Genomic DNA, 18,240 nt, shown 5'->3' with positions numbered 1-18,240 from the left:
AAAAATCTTGAGTCGACTCGAATGTGTCGAAAATCTTTCTATAATTTTTAATATTATTTTGAAGAAAGTATTCAGCCTTGAAACCAATTCCAATATTTATTACTTTAGAAAGGTACCGAACGCATAAACTTAATGGTTAATCTTTCGAAATCAAGATTTAATTTTCAGCTCAATTCCGTTAATTAAAACTAATAATTAATGTCGTGATATTTGATTGTACTTCAAATATAATAATAATGTGGTGTCTGGTTCGGTGTTAATGATTTATGATCGTAATTAATCATTCGATGCTAGCATTACCGTAATTCGGTCAATCTGGGTTCGATGATAGCGAACCAGACAACCAGCTAAATAAATACGCTTAGCATATATCATTAAATAATTTATTCCTGATTATCGTGACAATTAGATTAGTAAACAACTTAGGGCTTTTCATGGGCAGTGTGGCTACTATCTATCTTCCTATTTCATTCGTAAAGTGTTGGATTTATAGTTTAAGCTTAAGTTAATTTAATTGGCTTTAGTTGAAGCTAAAGATCGTTCGGTTTTGTTATTAATTGCTTAACTTAGACATCTCAAGAAAAACTACTAACCTGGTTGCTGTTGAAGTACTTCGGTCTTGTTATGGAAGTGTCCAGATTATAATCACTAAGAATATACAGACTTGGATGTTGAATCGCGGGATCTTTCCGAAACGGGAGTTTAGTCGAGACTCTCCTCCTCGAGCTCTATCTGCAGGTCGAAAACTACCTTCCGTATTTCTTGCAATATTCTGAATTCCTATCGATGCAATTACCTCGTAGGTGACTTCCTTGTAGCAAGACTTCCTTATATCTGACTCTGAAGTTTTACCATATTTCCTGGTTGCGACGTCTATAGAGCAATGTGCTTATACACGGAAGTCTGGTTTTTAAGCGATTCAAGAGATTCTTAAGTCGATGTCCTTATACACTTATACTATCTAACCTGCCAATTATTAATGTATTCACCACACTGCCTGCCCTTTAGAAAATAAATCGGATGGTAATCCGGTTTATTTACAAAACATAGAACTACAATTATGAATCACCCTGTAACAAAAATAGTTAATCACAACATAATAAAATATACAAGAAAAAAATACAAATGCAATGTGTATACGAAAACATAATAGTAAAGTTGATTATTGATCATGAATAGTTTTCAGTTCTTTATTAAAGTGTTTCTAGTTTTATGTCTTTTTTTTTTAATATATGGAAAAGTTACCATTAAAACCATAATGATGTAGGTAAACCATGAAGACTACCTAAAATGTGTCAGTAAGAACACAGAAAAAAAAATCTAAACGAAGCAGTATTACTTTTTTTTTTTAATAGATGTCGGTCGCAACTGTAAACTTCTTACGTTTGCATATTTAGTAAGTACTGGGAACTCGTGTAGCGAGTAGATAACGATATATATGTATCGACTTTATTAAAACACAAACTGAAATTTTATGCACCTTATCAGATTCACTCTTCACTGCTTACGTGACGATAACTCGATGTAGAGAATCACTAAGGATGTACGCATCCGTAATTGAACACTTTGAGAAACAAAGAAAAACACTGAATCAGCACTAACACAAACTAGCAGTCGTAACACTGAAAGATCTCTTCTCACAGTTTGATGAAGGATGGCTTCCGGACGTCGTATCGAAAGTATATTGAAGGGCGGTACTCCCTTGTTGAGCCCCCTTGAATGCAATCACAAAAGAATGGATACAGTTTGTTTTGGATATAGTGGAGTTCCTTAAATGGATCGTGAAATAATCGATAAAACTCCGGGTAGATAGTCTAAATCCTATTGCCGTGTTGAAGTGTTCAAAAGGATGGTTAAGCAATTTTGAGTGATTAATGGACGAGCATCACAATTTCAAATAGGCTTCTTCTTCTGGAAGGATATAATAGGTCTGTGCCATCGACGTGAAAACAATTATCCAAAATTAAGATGGTAAGTTTATATTATCGGGTAATAAATGTCACTAATATTACTTTATTATTTCTAGAAAGTCACTGGTTCGATAATTTTTAAATGTAATCACTAGGCATAACTTGCGTATTTACATTGTTCTTGAAAGTTGCACATTTGCATTGTTCAAAGTATTTCTGCAACTATGATTTTCGTCTGTATGGCACTGGCAACACAGGATCGAGAGTTGCTTGGACGTGAACAGTGATGGTGAATCGTTGTGATTCGTGTTATTTATGTGTTTTTGTTCTTGCAATGGTGTGGTGTTATTTAGAATTCATAGTGTTCAAAACGAAAAATGAAACGGTAATGTAGATAATTACTATTAATGTAGAGCCCAGACGACGATCACTGGTTAAAACTCTGCGTAGATATGCCAAGATGGCGTTGAATTCCGTATATGCAACTTGGTTCATTAATCACTGTAGAATACTCACTTCAAATACACTTATTTGATTTAGTTTCTTAGTATGTTTAATAATAAATATGATAGTAGTTTATTTGTAGAAATAAAACTAGTTCAAAATCATTGACACAAACACAGAACATCTACACACACTAACGGTCAGTATTAGTAGTCTATCTTCACCACAATAATAATAATAATAATAATAATAATAATAATAATAATAATAATAATAATAATAATAATAATAATAATAACAATAATAATAATGCTCTGGGGGACATACACGTGAGCATGTATCTAGTATAGCTCGAGCAAAGCACAATGACGGCCGACGCGTATCGCACACTGCTTGCAGACTACGTACACCCCTTGATGACGACCATGTTTCCCAACGGTAGTGGCATTTTTCGACAAAATAATGCACCATGTCACAAGGCCAGGAGTGTGATGAAGTGGTTCAAGAAATGTTCAACAATGTTCTATATCTGTTGACGATGTGCGAATTACAAGGTGGATGAGGGAAATCCCCATTGGTAATACTATATGCTCCTATAGCCAAAGGAGATTTCCCTCCATGTCAAAGAACTATTTGCTGTGTAATTAAAATGTATGAGTTGTTTTATCTGTTGTGTGTATGAAATAAATTATTAAAAAATGCAACAAATAAATTATTAACAATACATGTGATCAGATAGGAATGTATTTTGAAAAAAAGAAAAGAAACGGTAAACATGCGTACCCGTATTTAACTACACATAATGTGACTAAACTAACCGATGGTAACTAATCTAGAATAATGTATGAAAGATGCAAGAAAGCAATTAATAATAATAAATATCAATATATAGAAATATATTTTGAAAGAACAATATTTCCCAGAAGTAACTTTGTAAATTTAGGATTTAGGATTTAGATTTCTGGGCTTTCGGCATCTGAGACCATTTAACCCGTCACGTTCAAGGGATGGGCATCTCTAGGCGAACACACTTTCCGGGGAAAGGGAAGGAAGAAAGGATTGGGGAAGAAAGGAAGTGATCTGAAACCTAAGGTATCACCCTGGCATCTTCCTGGTGTGAATGTGGAAAACCAAGGAAAATCTCATTCAAGGTGACTGGCCTGAAAAACTTTTAAATTTTTCGACCGAGTGCCCCCACCAGGAATCGAACACGGGACCGCCTTCATGTAACCATATAAACGTATGTTCGTCTATTCCATTACATTGCGAATAGGCGAAATGTTGCATGTTGCGAACAATGTTGCATCGGAGTCAGTCAATTAGTTCGAATAAAATCTGTTATTCATAGCACAATCCCTTCGAGGACATTTCCAAGATCGAGGCAGTAACCCACATGGTCGCAAGTAGTGTTTCCACGAGATGAGACGAGAGAAGACTTCAAGCTGTCTAGTCTCGTGAGACGAGACACGAGAAATGTCTCGTCACGTGGCAACACTAGAACGGATGAGGCCCACAAAAAGGAGCTGTTATACAAAGTGGTTAAAATTACAGCTTTTAACCACTTTTGTTTGGTCATCAGCACAACACAACACGACTACAATCTTCCAATCAGTGTTTCTTTCAGAAAAAAATGTTCCTGGGAGGGTATATTTAGGATTCCGGAGGTACTGCTGGTATTATTCTATTATACATGTATTATTTTGGTCTCCCCGTGGGAGGTACTCTTAGAGTTCCAGGGGGCAGCACCCCAAAAACATATCTGGAAGAAACACTGCTTAAAACAACGACTACTTAGTTTCGACCACGGGCGCCCGAAAGGGAGGGAAGGGGCCCGGCCGCCCTTGCTCACGAAAATATATGTGTAATATAGCAAACTACGTATATTAAATATCAGGCGTAATATAGCAATCAAGGAGATTATCCCCTTAAAAATTCTTCGGGCGCCAATGGTTTCCAGTAATGAATTATTATGACAGAAATATTTGTCAATATCGTCGGTACAGTCGAAAGGCAAGCCTTCCCCACTTATTCTGAAATCCTTTTTTCGAAACCTCTGGCGCCACTTCAAAATATAAGAAGGCCCATGTGACTTTCTGATTTCAAAAATGACTTTGGTTCGAATAACATCATAAAACAATAAAACGAAACTAAATTTTATTATCAAACCAGTATCCTTTCAAACTCAGTACAGGAAAAGGCCTACACGTTTCTGTCTTTGTTTGGAACGAGAAAACTCATGAACAATGGTTAGTTGCTGATGAAACTGGCATTAAGAGAACTTGTATTTTTATAAAGGATTTTTATACATAGATATAACCACCAGCCCTCGGAATGAAATATTCTGAAACACTGATCTCAAAGAATGGTTTAACATTTTACTTGAATCTGGAACAGTATCACTAAATATTTAAACTTGAATCGGTTGGAAAATAGAAATGAAAGCTGTTTGTAAGAATCATTTAAAAAATAACTTTAGGTCTTCCTTGTTCTTTTAAGATAGTCCTCATTTGAAATAATAAACGCTGGTATACTTTCGAAGGCAATAATTTATTCCGAGTTAATAAATTTTTAAACAATTTCAAAAACTGTCTTTTCATTTTTGAGATATGAGACGATACGAGGCATTTCAAGAGACGTCTCGTCACGTCTCGGAAACGAGACGGGACAAGTAGTCTGTCTCGTATCAAAGGTTTCTGTCTGGTCTCGTGGCAACACTAGTTGAAAAAAAGAAACTAATGAAATCTTTGGGTTTTACGTCCCACGATTATGCCGGTTAGGCTAAAGGAGACGGTGATGATGAGTAATGAATGAAATGGTGGAATGAACAAAGCGGGAGAACCCCGAGAAAACCCACGCACGCGGTGTTTGTCCAATAACAAAGTTCACTTGTCGGGAACTGGGATCGAACCTGGACCCCAAGCAACAAAGTTGAACGCTCTACCACTGAGCCGCCGCGGCCCCAAGAAAGAAACAAATATGTAAAGATACATATATGAGTACACACACATGGATAAAGTAGTCATACATGTATTTTAATCTTCTGACTACTTAACCCCGACTAATTTAAGATTGCAAGAAAGTAATTATTAAGAAGAAATATAAACATATAGAAACGTATTTTGAAAGGGAGAAAAAGCAAACCGTACCAGCCGTGATATGAATCTGGGTTGCGCACTCAACAAGCAGACACCTTACCGAATTATCTGCGGCAGAACTTGCAATGTTGCAATTTGTGGTTTTGAAGCTTTATTTATACTGTGTGTGTTACGTAACGACGCTACGGGATGTCATTACTAGGGCGACCACCTCATTCAAGACCCTTTTTGTAAATTGTTTCAGGAAAAAAGAGTGATTTCGTAAATCAACAAAACGGATCTTGTATATAGAGGGTGTAACTAAAGGTACGACAAAACTTCATGGGTGGATTCCTTATTGGTAGACAAGCAAAAACGTTCCGATGACCATATGTCGGGAAATGCATCGTTCCAGAATTACGGCCTTTGAGCCGACTACTGGTGTGAAATAGTCACATTCTGGTCGCTCCTTAATGTGTCTCAATTTAAACCTCAATATATCAAACTCTGATTAAGATAGGAAGGTACTTTTAGTAGCAACGTGTTCTGCAAAAATTAAGCTTTCCGCTGATATGCATTTTATGAGTGTATCCCCAAGGAATTCCATCTCCAAAATGCTGATGCAAAAATCAAACAAAAAACAAGTAATTACCCTCCCATGTCCACCGTGGTACTCCCACACATACATAAAATATACAGGGTGAGTCAAAAGTCCTTGGACACCTGCATAAGTGAAAATCGACGGGAAAAGTAAAAACTAATGATGGGAACAGAGGTTTGATGAGGGGCCGCAACTTTTGAAGTGTATGTCATCTTGAAATCCGCCATTTTGGATTCACGTCATTTTTTTAAATGGGAAGGGGGTGTATGACCCATCAAATAACACTAGCTTGAGCTCAGGAATTTAGTGGTGTATTTTTTCTATCTTGTACAGTTTAGAAGTTATTAATGTTCAAAGGTGGAAAATTACCTTGATACTGAATGCTACAACACATGTTCTACGTGTTGTCCATTTCTTGCAATGCACAACTGTAGTCCCTGCAACCACTCTGACTGGAGTGTCACACGGAGGAAATGTCTCCTGAAGTTTGGTCACAGGCTTGTTGGATGCGTTCCTCCAGGTGTCTCAAATCACGGATTGTCTCAGCATACACTATCTGCTTAAGATGTCCCCATAGATAAATATCAAGGGGCGTTAAGTCAGGGGATCTGGGCAGCCACTCCACGTGACCACGGCGACCAATTCACTTCCGTTGCAGTTGTTCATCCAACCATTGACGGACACCAAGTCTATAGTGTGGAGGGGTCCATCGTGCTGAAAATAAGATGGGAAAATGCCGTCAGCGTTCAGTGTGGCAGGGAACACAAAGTCCTGCAACAGCATCAGATACTGTGGTGCAGTTAAGGTGTAGTAACTGAAAAATGGCCCAATGATGCGGGTGTCCCATATGCCACACCAAACCATCACCTTCACTGGACTATGTTCTCGACTCGGGTCAACCCAGATCCGATTTGCGTAACACCAGTGTCGACAATTATGTCGATTAACCTCCCCGTTCAAAGTGAGATACACCTCGTCACTGAACAGTATGCCTTTGACAAACGCAGGATCCAGTTCGTGTTGTTCAGTAGCCCACATGCAGAACTCCAACCGGCGATCAGGGTCATCCTCGTTCAGTTTATGTTGCATGTGCAGCTTGTAAGGATGCCACTGATTGGTGTGCAATATCCGGATAACGGAGGATTGGCTTATTGGACATACTAGGAACACACGACGGGTACTTCGTGTAGGACTTTTCACAAAGGCCTCTGTAGCTAAGTAGACTCCCACCCTTCCCCCTCAACATTGGATACAGAAATGAAAAACTTATTTAGAATTTGATTGTTGATTCCAGTATATTTCAAGCATCACTTCTCGGAATCTGGGCCTGTGATATGTCGATATATCACTATCATCGATTACTATATTATCATATATCAACATTCGATATCGCAAATATATGGACATGAATATAATCATTCTAAATTTTCGAAATCGATATTCGGGGAGTGGGGATGCGAGGTATAAAGGTCCCCTAAGACTTGCGATGGATGAAGAAATTAAACTTAATTTTTGCAAGATTGTTTTCTAATCATAATATCTTTTTACCAAACATTGCAATGTAAATACATCCACTTGCAAATTTGCAATATTATATGATGTAATTTCTTAGGAGCTAGAACTTTTTTGTTCCCTGAAGAAAGAAACAAAAAATCACGTGGAAAAGCAAGTACTTCGAACTTTGAACTAGAATTTACCGTAAGAAAGTTTTTTGTTTCTCTTCCTTGGAGATTTCCATCCCTTTTGGCCTTTGGGTCCGCTAATTGACAAAAGGTGCACATATGATAGCTATATGCATTTATGCTCTGAGGCAGAGTCAGAGATTTAGAAAAGGAAACGACTTTTTAATAATAATAATAATAATAATAATAATAATAATAATTATTATTATTATTATAACAATGGGGTTTACAACTAGGGTCTTGTCTCATTATCTTGCATGGGAAGGCCGCAAGTCTGCTACGCCACTGGTGTCCCCTATTCTGTGTTTGTCTCTTTTTCGTTTCGTGTAGATATTTGTTTTTGTGCTGTTAGGCTTTTATATGAAACTTTTATATTATGTAACTTTTTCTTTTTATGAGTTTCTTTTTTTGGGGTGGGGCGGGGGGAAAGAGAGAAATACTTTCTTCTGATATCTGTTTCTTACCATTCATCTTGTTTGAACTGCTTAAGTAAGTCATTTTGTAACTTTTGATGTCATCCAACTCCATCACAATAATAAAATTGTCATTCTTAACAATTTGTTTTATTCCCTTATTTGCAGTTTGCCACACTGATATATTTGTGACAAAATTGAGGTTTTGTCCAACGCCTTTCGAATTCGCAACCAACCCAACCGCCGAGATTTTTGGGTTGCCTGCTATTGCAGGAAAAGGAGAATTGCAGGTGGTAATGCACTTTTGGAGTCGTGTATACAATACAAACAGGCCTAAAAATATGTCGAACACGAGGTTCCATCATCATACTGTAAGTGAATAACAAGTAAAATTTTCGGAGGCAAAATCGACCTATAACGTAATAATAATAATAATAATAATAATAATAATAATAATAATAATAATAAGAAGAAGAAGAAGAAGAAGAAGAAGAAGAAAAAGAATACGAAAAATAATAATAAAACTAGTAATAATAATAATAATAATATGAATGAAAATAATAAGACAATGATTAATACTAATACGTATGCGCAAAAAGACGTCGTTCCTCAATCACTACAATCCTATGAGAAAGGGATAGGAAGGTACCTATTAGGCCCTACTTGTAGGCAACATCTCAGCATGTGCCCAGTTAGAGTAAGGAAAGCCCGTCAATGTCATTGCCTGGGGAATGGAACCGATGGCCTTCGGAACATAGTACAACGATAACGTTGTATATTGCATTAACAATCTGTACCATCTTATAAAAAACAAGGATCAGAGGCGAATTATTTGAGCCGTTTTATACAAAGAAAAGAAAATTGCAAAGAAATATCTTTAGATTATTTTTGATCGTCAACTATTAATGTAATCGCTATGGAAACGTAATAAATGTAAGTGTAAGTGTGCAGACGTAGAAAGAACGGGATATAAACTTTGGTGATAAGTTTTCCGTATAAGTAAACGAACACTATCGTATTGATATTATTAGTTTGGGTAGCGTTTGAATAGAGCAATGGCGGTGTTTGATCATTGTGTAGATATGTTGCTGGTGTTGGGGGAATGTAGAAGAAACTATCGTAGCGCGGCACGAATGTATGCAATGCGCTATCCCCAACGCCAACAAACATCTCACATGGCATTTCTGCGATTGGAGAGACGTTTGCGGCAACATGGTAGTCTTGTCCGGGGACGAGGTAGGGGTCGTTACCGCTCTGCAACCAATGAAGAACGTGCAACAGGAATATTGGCAGCAGTGCATGTAGACCCACATGTTACCACGAGATATCTCGCTCAGGCCAGTGGAGTTAGCCAAAGATCTGTAGTGCGTATTTTGCACGAGTACATGTTTCATCCGTATCATATCATCTTACATCAGGAACTATCTGGCAATGATTTTCATGCCAGATTGCAATTTTGTCTATGGTTGGAAGGTATGGAAAACAGACAGCGCAACTTCATATCCACCATCTTGTTTAGCGATGAAGCTACATTTACAAACACAGGACACGTAAATCGACATAATATGCATTATTGGGCTAGGGAAAATCCACTATGGCAGAGAGAAGTTGCTCATCAGCATCGGTGGTCTCTTAATGTATGGTGTGGCATCCTTGGTAACCATATCATTGGGCCATATTTTTTTGATGGACGTCTTACTGATGATACCTATGCCGCATTTATCAGTGATGTACTATACCCGGAGTTGTTAGAGAATATTCCTTTCGCTGAACGTATAAGAATGTGGTATCAACATGATGGTGCTCCAGCACACAACGCACGTCAGGTCAGAGCCTTATTGGACCACCGTATGGCGAATAAATGGATTGGGCGTCGAGGTCCTATTCACTGGCCTCCACGATCTCCTGACCTAACCCCACTTGATTTTTTCCTCTGGGGTTATGTTAAGGATCGGGTAATGTCCAACGTACCAACAACTACTGATGATATGAAGGCGCGTATCCAAGGTGTGTGTGCATCTATCACTCCAGAGATGCTACATGATGTACGAACATCCCTATGCCGCCGCTTACGGAGGTGTGTGGAGCAGGTGGAGCAGGATGGAGGACATATCGAGCATCATTTGTAACATGGTAAGTGTTGAAATTATTTGCTTTACAGTGATTGAAATTACAATTTTTAACATCGCACATACCCGTAGAATTACTAAACGTTATCCTACTACTTTACAGGATATTAGGTTGTGGTAATGCTGTTGTGACAGGCTTGTCTGAAATCAAAACAACTTTTGTAGTAAGCTGTTTGGTATTTCACGATCTATCAAAGAGGTATCACTCGCCCTATGTTGCGATTTGAAAATTCCATGTACACCCCTCCATACAAAAGCGGGACGAGGGAACTTCTTTAACACAAATTTCAGGCTTTCTGTATTGTACATTGACTCTTAACACTTTTCTTATTTGATGCGTAGTTCGTTGCGTTGATATTGGCGTGTAATACTCAAATTGAACACTGCACTTTCCATCTGAATGTGAAACCATTTTTGGCGGCCATTTTGAAACAGGCTTGCCCAAAATGAAAACAAATTTCGTACGAAGCTGTTTGGCTTTCCACGATCTATCAAACAAGGTATCACTCAACCTACAGGTATATTCCCATTAATAATTTTGAAATTGGTCCCGGAGCCCCATTATTAGGGCCCTGCGGACACCACGACAACATCATTCCACATTGCCTATGATGTTTCCGTTTTTCATTTTTTGTTTAATCGTTTCCTACTCATACGTTTCCGATTTATAAGTACTGGAAATTTTATCGGATACCGGACCATTTTTGGGGCCCATCTTGAAAACGGTGCCCCATATCAAAAATTGTTTCCTACAAAAAATGTTCAATTTTTCAAGCTCTTTCGAACGAGGTATCACTCGACCTATGTTCTCATTTGAAAATTTCACGTTTACCTCCCTCCCCTCAAAATGGGGGACGGGAGAAACCTAATGTTTGACTCATTTCTTAGGCCCCTCTGTATTGTACATTGTCTCTTAGTATTTTTCTTATGTGATGTATAGTTCGCAAGATATTGGATTGTAACACTTATTTATAAGTACTGGAAATTTTATCGGATACAGTACCATTTTTGGGGCCCATCTTGAAAACGGTGCCCCATATCAAAAATTGTTTCCTACAAAAAATGTTCAATTTTTCAAGCTCTTTCGAACGAGGTATCACTCGACCTATGTTCTTATTTGAAAATTTCACGTTTACCTCCCTCCCCCCAAAATGGGGGGCGGGAGAAACCTAATGTTTGACTCATTTCTTAGGCCCCTCTGTATTGTACATTGTCTCTTAGTATTTTTCTTATATGATGTATAGTTCGCAAGATATTGGATTGTAACACTTATTTATAAGTACTGGAAATTTTATCGGATACAGGACCATTTTTGGGGCCCATCTTGAAAACGGTGCCCCATATCAAAAATTGTTTCCTACAAAAATTGTTCAATTTTTCAAGCTCTTTCGAACGAGGTATCACTCGACCTATGTTCCCATTTGAAAATTTCACGTTCACCCCCTCCCCCCAAAATGGGGGGCGGGGGAAACCTAATGTTTGACTCATTTCTTAGGCCCCTCTATATTGTACATTCTCTCTTAATATTTTTCTTATATGATGTATAGTTCGCGAGATATTGGCTTGTAACACTTATTTTGACTCACCCTGTATATATATATATATATATATATATATATATATATATATATATATATATATATATATATATATATATACAGTATATATTAGTATTTAATTGGACATGTACGGCACAACGCTGAAATGTAAAGGCTTTCTGGCTTTGAATAATTGAAAATTTTGAGCGTCCAAAATATGTTTGTTTGTTTTCCTGTTAAACTTTATTGTCCCTTCTCACACCGATCTTGTATGAAAGTTTAAGTGACCTTATAGTTTAAGGGACCTATAGTTTAAGGTGAAATCGAAAATGAAATTAAATAAAATCTGTCAGTTTTACATCCCACAGTTGTACAGTGTACACCAGTGGCGTAGGGAAGGGGAGCCCAGAGGTGCCGGGCCCCTCCAAAGAGGTCCGAAAATATACTTTGGTACTTTGATGTTTGTATTTTTTTATATTTTTATGTTTATATATTGTTTTGTTTGTAATTTTTCTATATGTACCTATAACAGCACTTGCTCTCCCCAAACATCCTGGCTAGGCACCGTTTCCGTGTGCACTAAAGGAAACGGTGATGGTGGATTGAAGAAAATAAGAGGAAAAGGGAGAACCCTGAGAAAACACACACGCACGGAGTTTATCCACCACAAAATCTAGTTAGAAGGTGAAACCGGCATAACGCATTAAAATTTTGCCACTTGAAATCGAACCTGGGGCCACATGCACCATTACACCAGAACAAAGGAGCCGAAATAAATGTTGTCGGTTATTATTAAATTTTAATTTTCCTTTTTTCTTTTTTAAAAGAACCCCATCCAAATATCGAAATTTCAGAATCCTGCGGTACTTCTGTAACAATTTTTATAGAGAAAGTTGATGAGTACTTCAAATTATATGCCCATAGCCAAACTACCTCTATAAAAACTGTTGCGTGAAAACTGCAAGATTCTGAAACATGTATTTTTGGATAGCGAACATATTAGTTCCTAAGTGAAGTCTTGACCCGAGTACGGTAGACCCCATAGTATTGGAGCTATGGACCTTTAAAGTTCATTTTTACATGTTTTTGGCAGCCTATAACTCCAAAAGGAAGCATTTGTGCACCCAGGTTGGTCTATACTCTTCGTCTTATGTTGGTGTCACGAATCGCCTCCCAAACGTTGTCGATGTTGTTTTGAAACACCCTTTATACACATTTTGATGAAAATGATAGAATAAGAACTGAATTCGTGGTACGAACTAACATGCTCAAACATTCATGCCTTGTCGATGCAACCGTTTGAGTGCCATCCGATCAAAAACAAGATTACTTTAATTTTGTTATTATAATGTTTATTAAAAATTATAGACTGTAAGCGCACAATAGTTGAAAATTAACATTTGTTTATTATTATTTTTTGCAGATCGCAGGAAAAAGACGTTAAATACTTGGAATTCGTTTGAGAAATAGTGTTCTTCTGCAGATAATCTGAGTCAGAATGCCTGTCCTGAAGAATTGTTGTCTATGTTGTTCCCTTAAAATGGGGACAATAATCAGCGGAGGACTTGCTATTGTAAGTACCATGTATGATTATTATATACACCGATGTTAGAATAGTTTGAAAGATGTTGTAAGTGATGGAAATCCTGGAATCAAGTAGCAAATGTACTGGGCACCATTTTCAGGAAGTGTTGCCCACAGGACGAGTGAGACCTAAAATAAGTTTTTTTTTAAAAAAAAAAATCTTGTCTCGTCTCGATTCTTGATAAGATCTCGTCTCGTCTCGATTTTTGTTTGTCTCGTTTTGGTAATTTATGTACAAAATTTATGCCATGATACTTTTCTTTATCTCAGCTATAAAAGTTATCAGGACTCTTCCACGTCATCAGAGGTTCACGAAGGGTGATATAACAACATTTGAATCAAATTTGTTATTGGAGTACGAGGGGAGTCGAAAAATTCTCGGAATTTTGTTGTTGCTCTTTATTACCACAATACAAGGTGGCTTAAAAGTAGGTTTACACCCCTGCATTGATCAAGTATAACATTCTACCTTATAAGGTTATTTGCTTCGGCTGTTCTGAGCTTACGATATAAGTAAAAAGACATTAGGAACAAGTAATAAAGAAAGTATGGATAACAATAAGAAATTATATAAAATGCAGTGAGCTGATCAGTACGGGATTGTATACCTACTTTTGGACCATCCTGTATAAGTATACATTTACTTAATCGCCTACCAAGGAGGCGGAACACATACACATTCATTTCAGTGATCTTGTGAATGCTGGAAACACCGACGAAAGTCTTCTTTCGGCATCTTGCGAAGTTGAGGCGTCGCGTTCTTTTTGATCTCTTCTACGTTGGCGAAACGGAAAAGTCCATTTTTTATCTTTGGGAAGAGCCGAACTTCCGATGGTGCTAAACTATTTTTAAGGTTATCGAAGTCTCTGAAGCTGATTCCCCCCATTTGCACATGAACTTGATGTTTGTGCATTGCTCGATCTGTGAAATTGCACCAACAGATCACTACAGACTCCTCCGTTCAGCTAAACTACTCCTGTTATGACGGTTCACACATGATAAATTCATAATTAGGCAACCCTAAGGTCTGTATTGCACAAGTTTCATTGTGGTTGCATCACAAATGTCAAAACTATAACAACCTTCCCGGAACTTTGTGACTGTCCGTCGCATATTGTGTAATGACTTGCTTATCTTTAAAATTTGATCCATCCTCTTCATTATGGTCATACAATCACTTTATCAATTTGTAGTGTTTACACTATCAATCATGTCTCACTAAAACAGTGTTTCAGAAATTAGACTTCGCTAAGCCAGTGTTGCTCAATGAGACTCTAAACCATATTGCGAAAGATCCTTGAGACTGTGTGACCAGAAATCATTATTACATAACACGGAATGTTTTCCCGCAGTTCCATCAGTGCAGCGTTTTCCAAACTTTTTGTCAAGTGGGGACCACTTTTATTAGGCAGAATGTTCTAAGGACCACACTACTCTTATCCTTTTTGAAAGCAAGAGTACCATTGAAAAATTAAAAAAAGAATCTTCTCAAAATATTGCAATATCCCTTCATATTTGTGAACAACATCACACAAGTATTGTGCTTCTCCACAAGTATTACAAGCACCCAACCAATGCCGTCTCCGAAGAAATACGAAAGAACACGGAGAGTCACGAAGATACCCCTGCACAGGCTCCGCCTCCAAATTCGGCTATAAAAGAGCATGTCAAGAGATAAAAGACATCAGTTCTAATTGATCAATTCCTACTTTTCTCTCCAAGCTGCTGTGGGTGAGACAGACTCTATAACATCAGCAATCTCTACGTTGCACTGGGCAGGAGATATTAACTCATCTCTGCGCTGCTGTGGGGTTAATATTTAAAAAAAATAGCGCTAATTAAAATTTCCTTAAATTTATTTTTAAAAACGGAAATGAAAGTTTCTACTTTTTAAAACGTTCTTCTGTTATGTGAACGAAATAATGAAGGATAAAATAATTGATGAAATAAGAGTATAAGAGGATTCGGGAGAACCCCAAGAAAACTCACGGGACATTAAGTTGTCCACTACAAACTTGCGTGGTTGGAAATCCTCGAACCAGAGCTGATCACTTTACCACTCAGCCATTATCTCCTCAATATCATTTTGGTTTTAATAGAAGAAAATACAACCATTCGTTTCCTTTTTATAATTATAGCTGAACGCCATCAGGAATATTTTATAGAGCGGATTGAGTAATCAATTTCATTAAAGTGTCAACTCTGGAAGATAAAGTAAAAGACGCTTGCTTTCTTGTGTAATTTCCAAACTCTCTGTGAGATTCCCAATTATAATATGCCCTGAAGTATTCACTTCAATTTTGGTATTTTTCCCCTTTTTTTTTCGAGTACCACTAATGCTCAAGCTAAGAGAACCAATTCTGGTTCACGGACCACAGTTTGAAAAACGCTGCGCAGTGTTTCTCAAACTTTTTTAATGTAAGGACCAATTTTATTAGTCGCAATATTCTACGAACTAGCCTACTCTTGTGCTCTTTGAAACCATATTCATCTTTCTGTTTGTTTGTATTAAACATAAACCATGAGTCGGTGAGTCTATTCCACAAAACAGCTTGTCACCATCTCGTACTGTTCTTGTATCTGTGGCGGTCAACTTTGAAACTAGAGAGCTTCCTCATGACTGAGTGGGTAGCGTACACGCCTTTGTCGTGTGAGCCCGGGATTCGGCTCCCGGCAGATCTCATGTGGTTCGAATTTAATTTAACCTATAGGTCCACGTCTCATATAGTCTCATTAGTGAAAGAGAGCTTAACTCATATCATATAAACAAAATTGAAACCGGAAGTGGTTAATTTCAACCACTTTCCGTTTGAATAGAGGATTAATGGAGTAAACCTATTTTTGGAACATTGAATCGATTCCAGAAAGCTGCTTGTCGATATTACTTACCGTATTTATTCTCCGGACATCTGTAGTGAAACCGGACATAGTAGTAAATTTCTATTACTTGTGGTTTTTGTTCTTCAGATTTTCTTCTTGTGTATATTTCCGTCAGATTCTGAATCGATTAAAAAAAATAGCATGTCGCTATCTGTTACAGTTTTCGTTCAATGGCGATCAACGTTGAATCCAAAAATGACTAATTTCAGTGACTTCCGGTTTGAATCATCACCATTATCATAGGGATTCTGCCATTATTGGTAGGTCACTTGCTGCAACTGAGAAGCTTCCAGGATTCACGGTCTTCCCGCTAACCTCTTCGTCTTCACATACGATTTTGTTGTTTTGATATCATCCATTAATTGTGGTTTCATTCGCCCTCACCCTCTCTTTCCTGCCACCATACCCCCTGATGATATCGTTCTTTCTTAGTCAATGTCCCAATCACTTTCTCTTCCACTTCTTAATAATATCTAAAATTGTTCCTTTCTCCTCCATCATTTCTCACACCCTCTCATTTGTTTTCCGTTCCACCCAACTAATTATCTCCATGCTTCTCCACACCTACGTTTCGAAAGTTTCTAGTTGTTTTTCCTCATTTTTGTGTAATGTCCATGTTTCTGAACCATATTGTACAATACTCTACACGAAGCATTTTATGAGTCTTTCTCTAAACTCCTTATTCAAGGTTCCACAAAATAGTATCTTCTTCCTCCTAAAGGCTTCTTTCGCCATTCCTATCCTTGATTTTTTTTCACATTCACATTTCATATCATTATTAATAATACTAACCAGTCACCTATTCTATTTTCTCCCTTCTTATTTCTATATTTGACATTAACCACTTCGTTCCAATCACCATAACTTTTGTCTTTCTAACATTTATTATCATCCCATATTTTCCTCAGCCTCTCCTCAAATTTTCTAACATCTTGTTGATTTTCTTTTCCGGTTTGAATAAAGGATTAATATATAAGATGGAATCTATTTGTTGGAACAATAAATTGATTCCTAGATTCATATTTCGTTCCATTGTTGCTGTAATACCTGCCAATAGATAGACACAGCCGTTCTGTAAGATTTCCAACACTTATGTATAGCACAATTTGGAAGTCTTGGGGAACGTTCCTGAAATTGAAAGTTCGAACGTAGAGACGAATGATACAATGGGAAACAGACATTTTGACACATTAGCCACCATTATGAACACATCACACTCTGTCTATTACTTTTGATGCAGAAATTGAATAAAATGTAACTCAATGTAAGACATATTTCATTTGAAATAATTTATCTCTGATTACGATTGCAGTTTAGCATTCTTCTTTATCATACACATTTTTATTCGAAGAGTGGCCCCGCGTTGCGTAGTAGCTAACGCTTTCGCCTTTGGTGAGAGCGATCCCGGGTCCGATTCCCGGTGGGGCCACTCGGTCGAAAAACTGTAAAACGCTTTTCCAGGCCAGCCACCCTGAATGAGGTTTTCCTGGGTTTTCGTCATTCACACCAGGTAAATGCGGGGGTGGTACCTAACTTATAGGTCCCAGGTCGCTTCCTTTCTTCCTTCCCTTTCCCCAGATTGTGTGCTCGCAGAGGGACGTCATCCGTCAAAACGTGAAGGGCTAAGTGGCCCTAGATGCCGAGAGCCCAGAAATCTAAATCCTAAATCCTTTATTCAAAGAATGAAAAGAATTTTTGCACAAAATTGCAGAAAGTGGCAACACTGAAACATATAACTGAACATTACATATCATAATTAACCATAAAACCCATTTATAATCAGAAGAATATAAAGCCAGCTAATTAAAGCATTATTACAAGCCTTGTTCTCTTTTATCTTCAATCGAGCACCAAGAAGAAAGTTATGAATGCTTTTAATTAATAAATGTATCGACCCTTTTTCCTCGCTTGTCGGATCTCGCCATTTTTTTATTTACTTATGGAGATCATAAATTGTTCTTGAGAACAATATTTTAGCTTCATTT

At 37.5% G+C, this 18,240-nt stretch overlaps 1 protein-coding gene across 1 annotated transcript in view; it reads left to right on the top strand.

Moving 5' to 3' along the window:
• LOC145664922 (uncharacterized) overlaps nucleotides 1-18,240 on the top strand; it is a 134,168-nt gene that overhangs the window by 76,684 nt on the left and 39,244 nt on the right. The window contains exon 2 of the mRNA XM_081732026.1: nucleotides 13,215-13,364. Coding sequence (XP_081588152.1) covers nucleotides 13,290-13,364 — 75 coding nt within the window. The 5' untranslated portion in view covers nucleotides 13,215-13,289. The remainder of the gene's footprint in view (nucleotides 1-13,214; nucleotides 13,365-18,240) is intronic.

This window comes from Thermobia domestica, chromosome 11 (genome assembly GCF_964235325.1).
Source record: "Thermobia domestica chromosome 11, izTheDome1.hap1.1, whole genome shotgun sequence".
Taxonomy (NCBI): Eukaryota; Metazoa; Arthropoda; class Insecta; order Zygentoma; family Lepismatidae; genus Thermobia; species Thermobia domestica.
The sequence above is the reverse complement of the archived record's forward strand: the minus strand, read 5'-3'. Positions and strand labels throughout refer to the sequence as shown.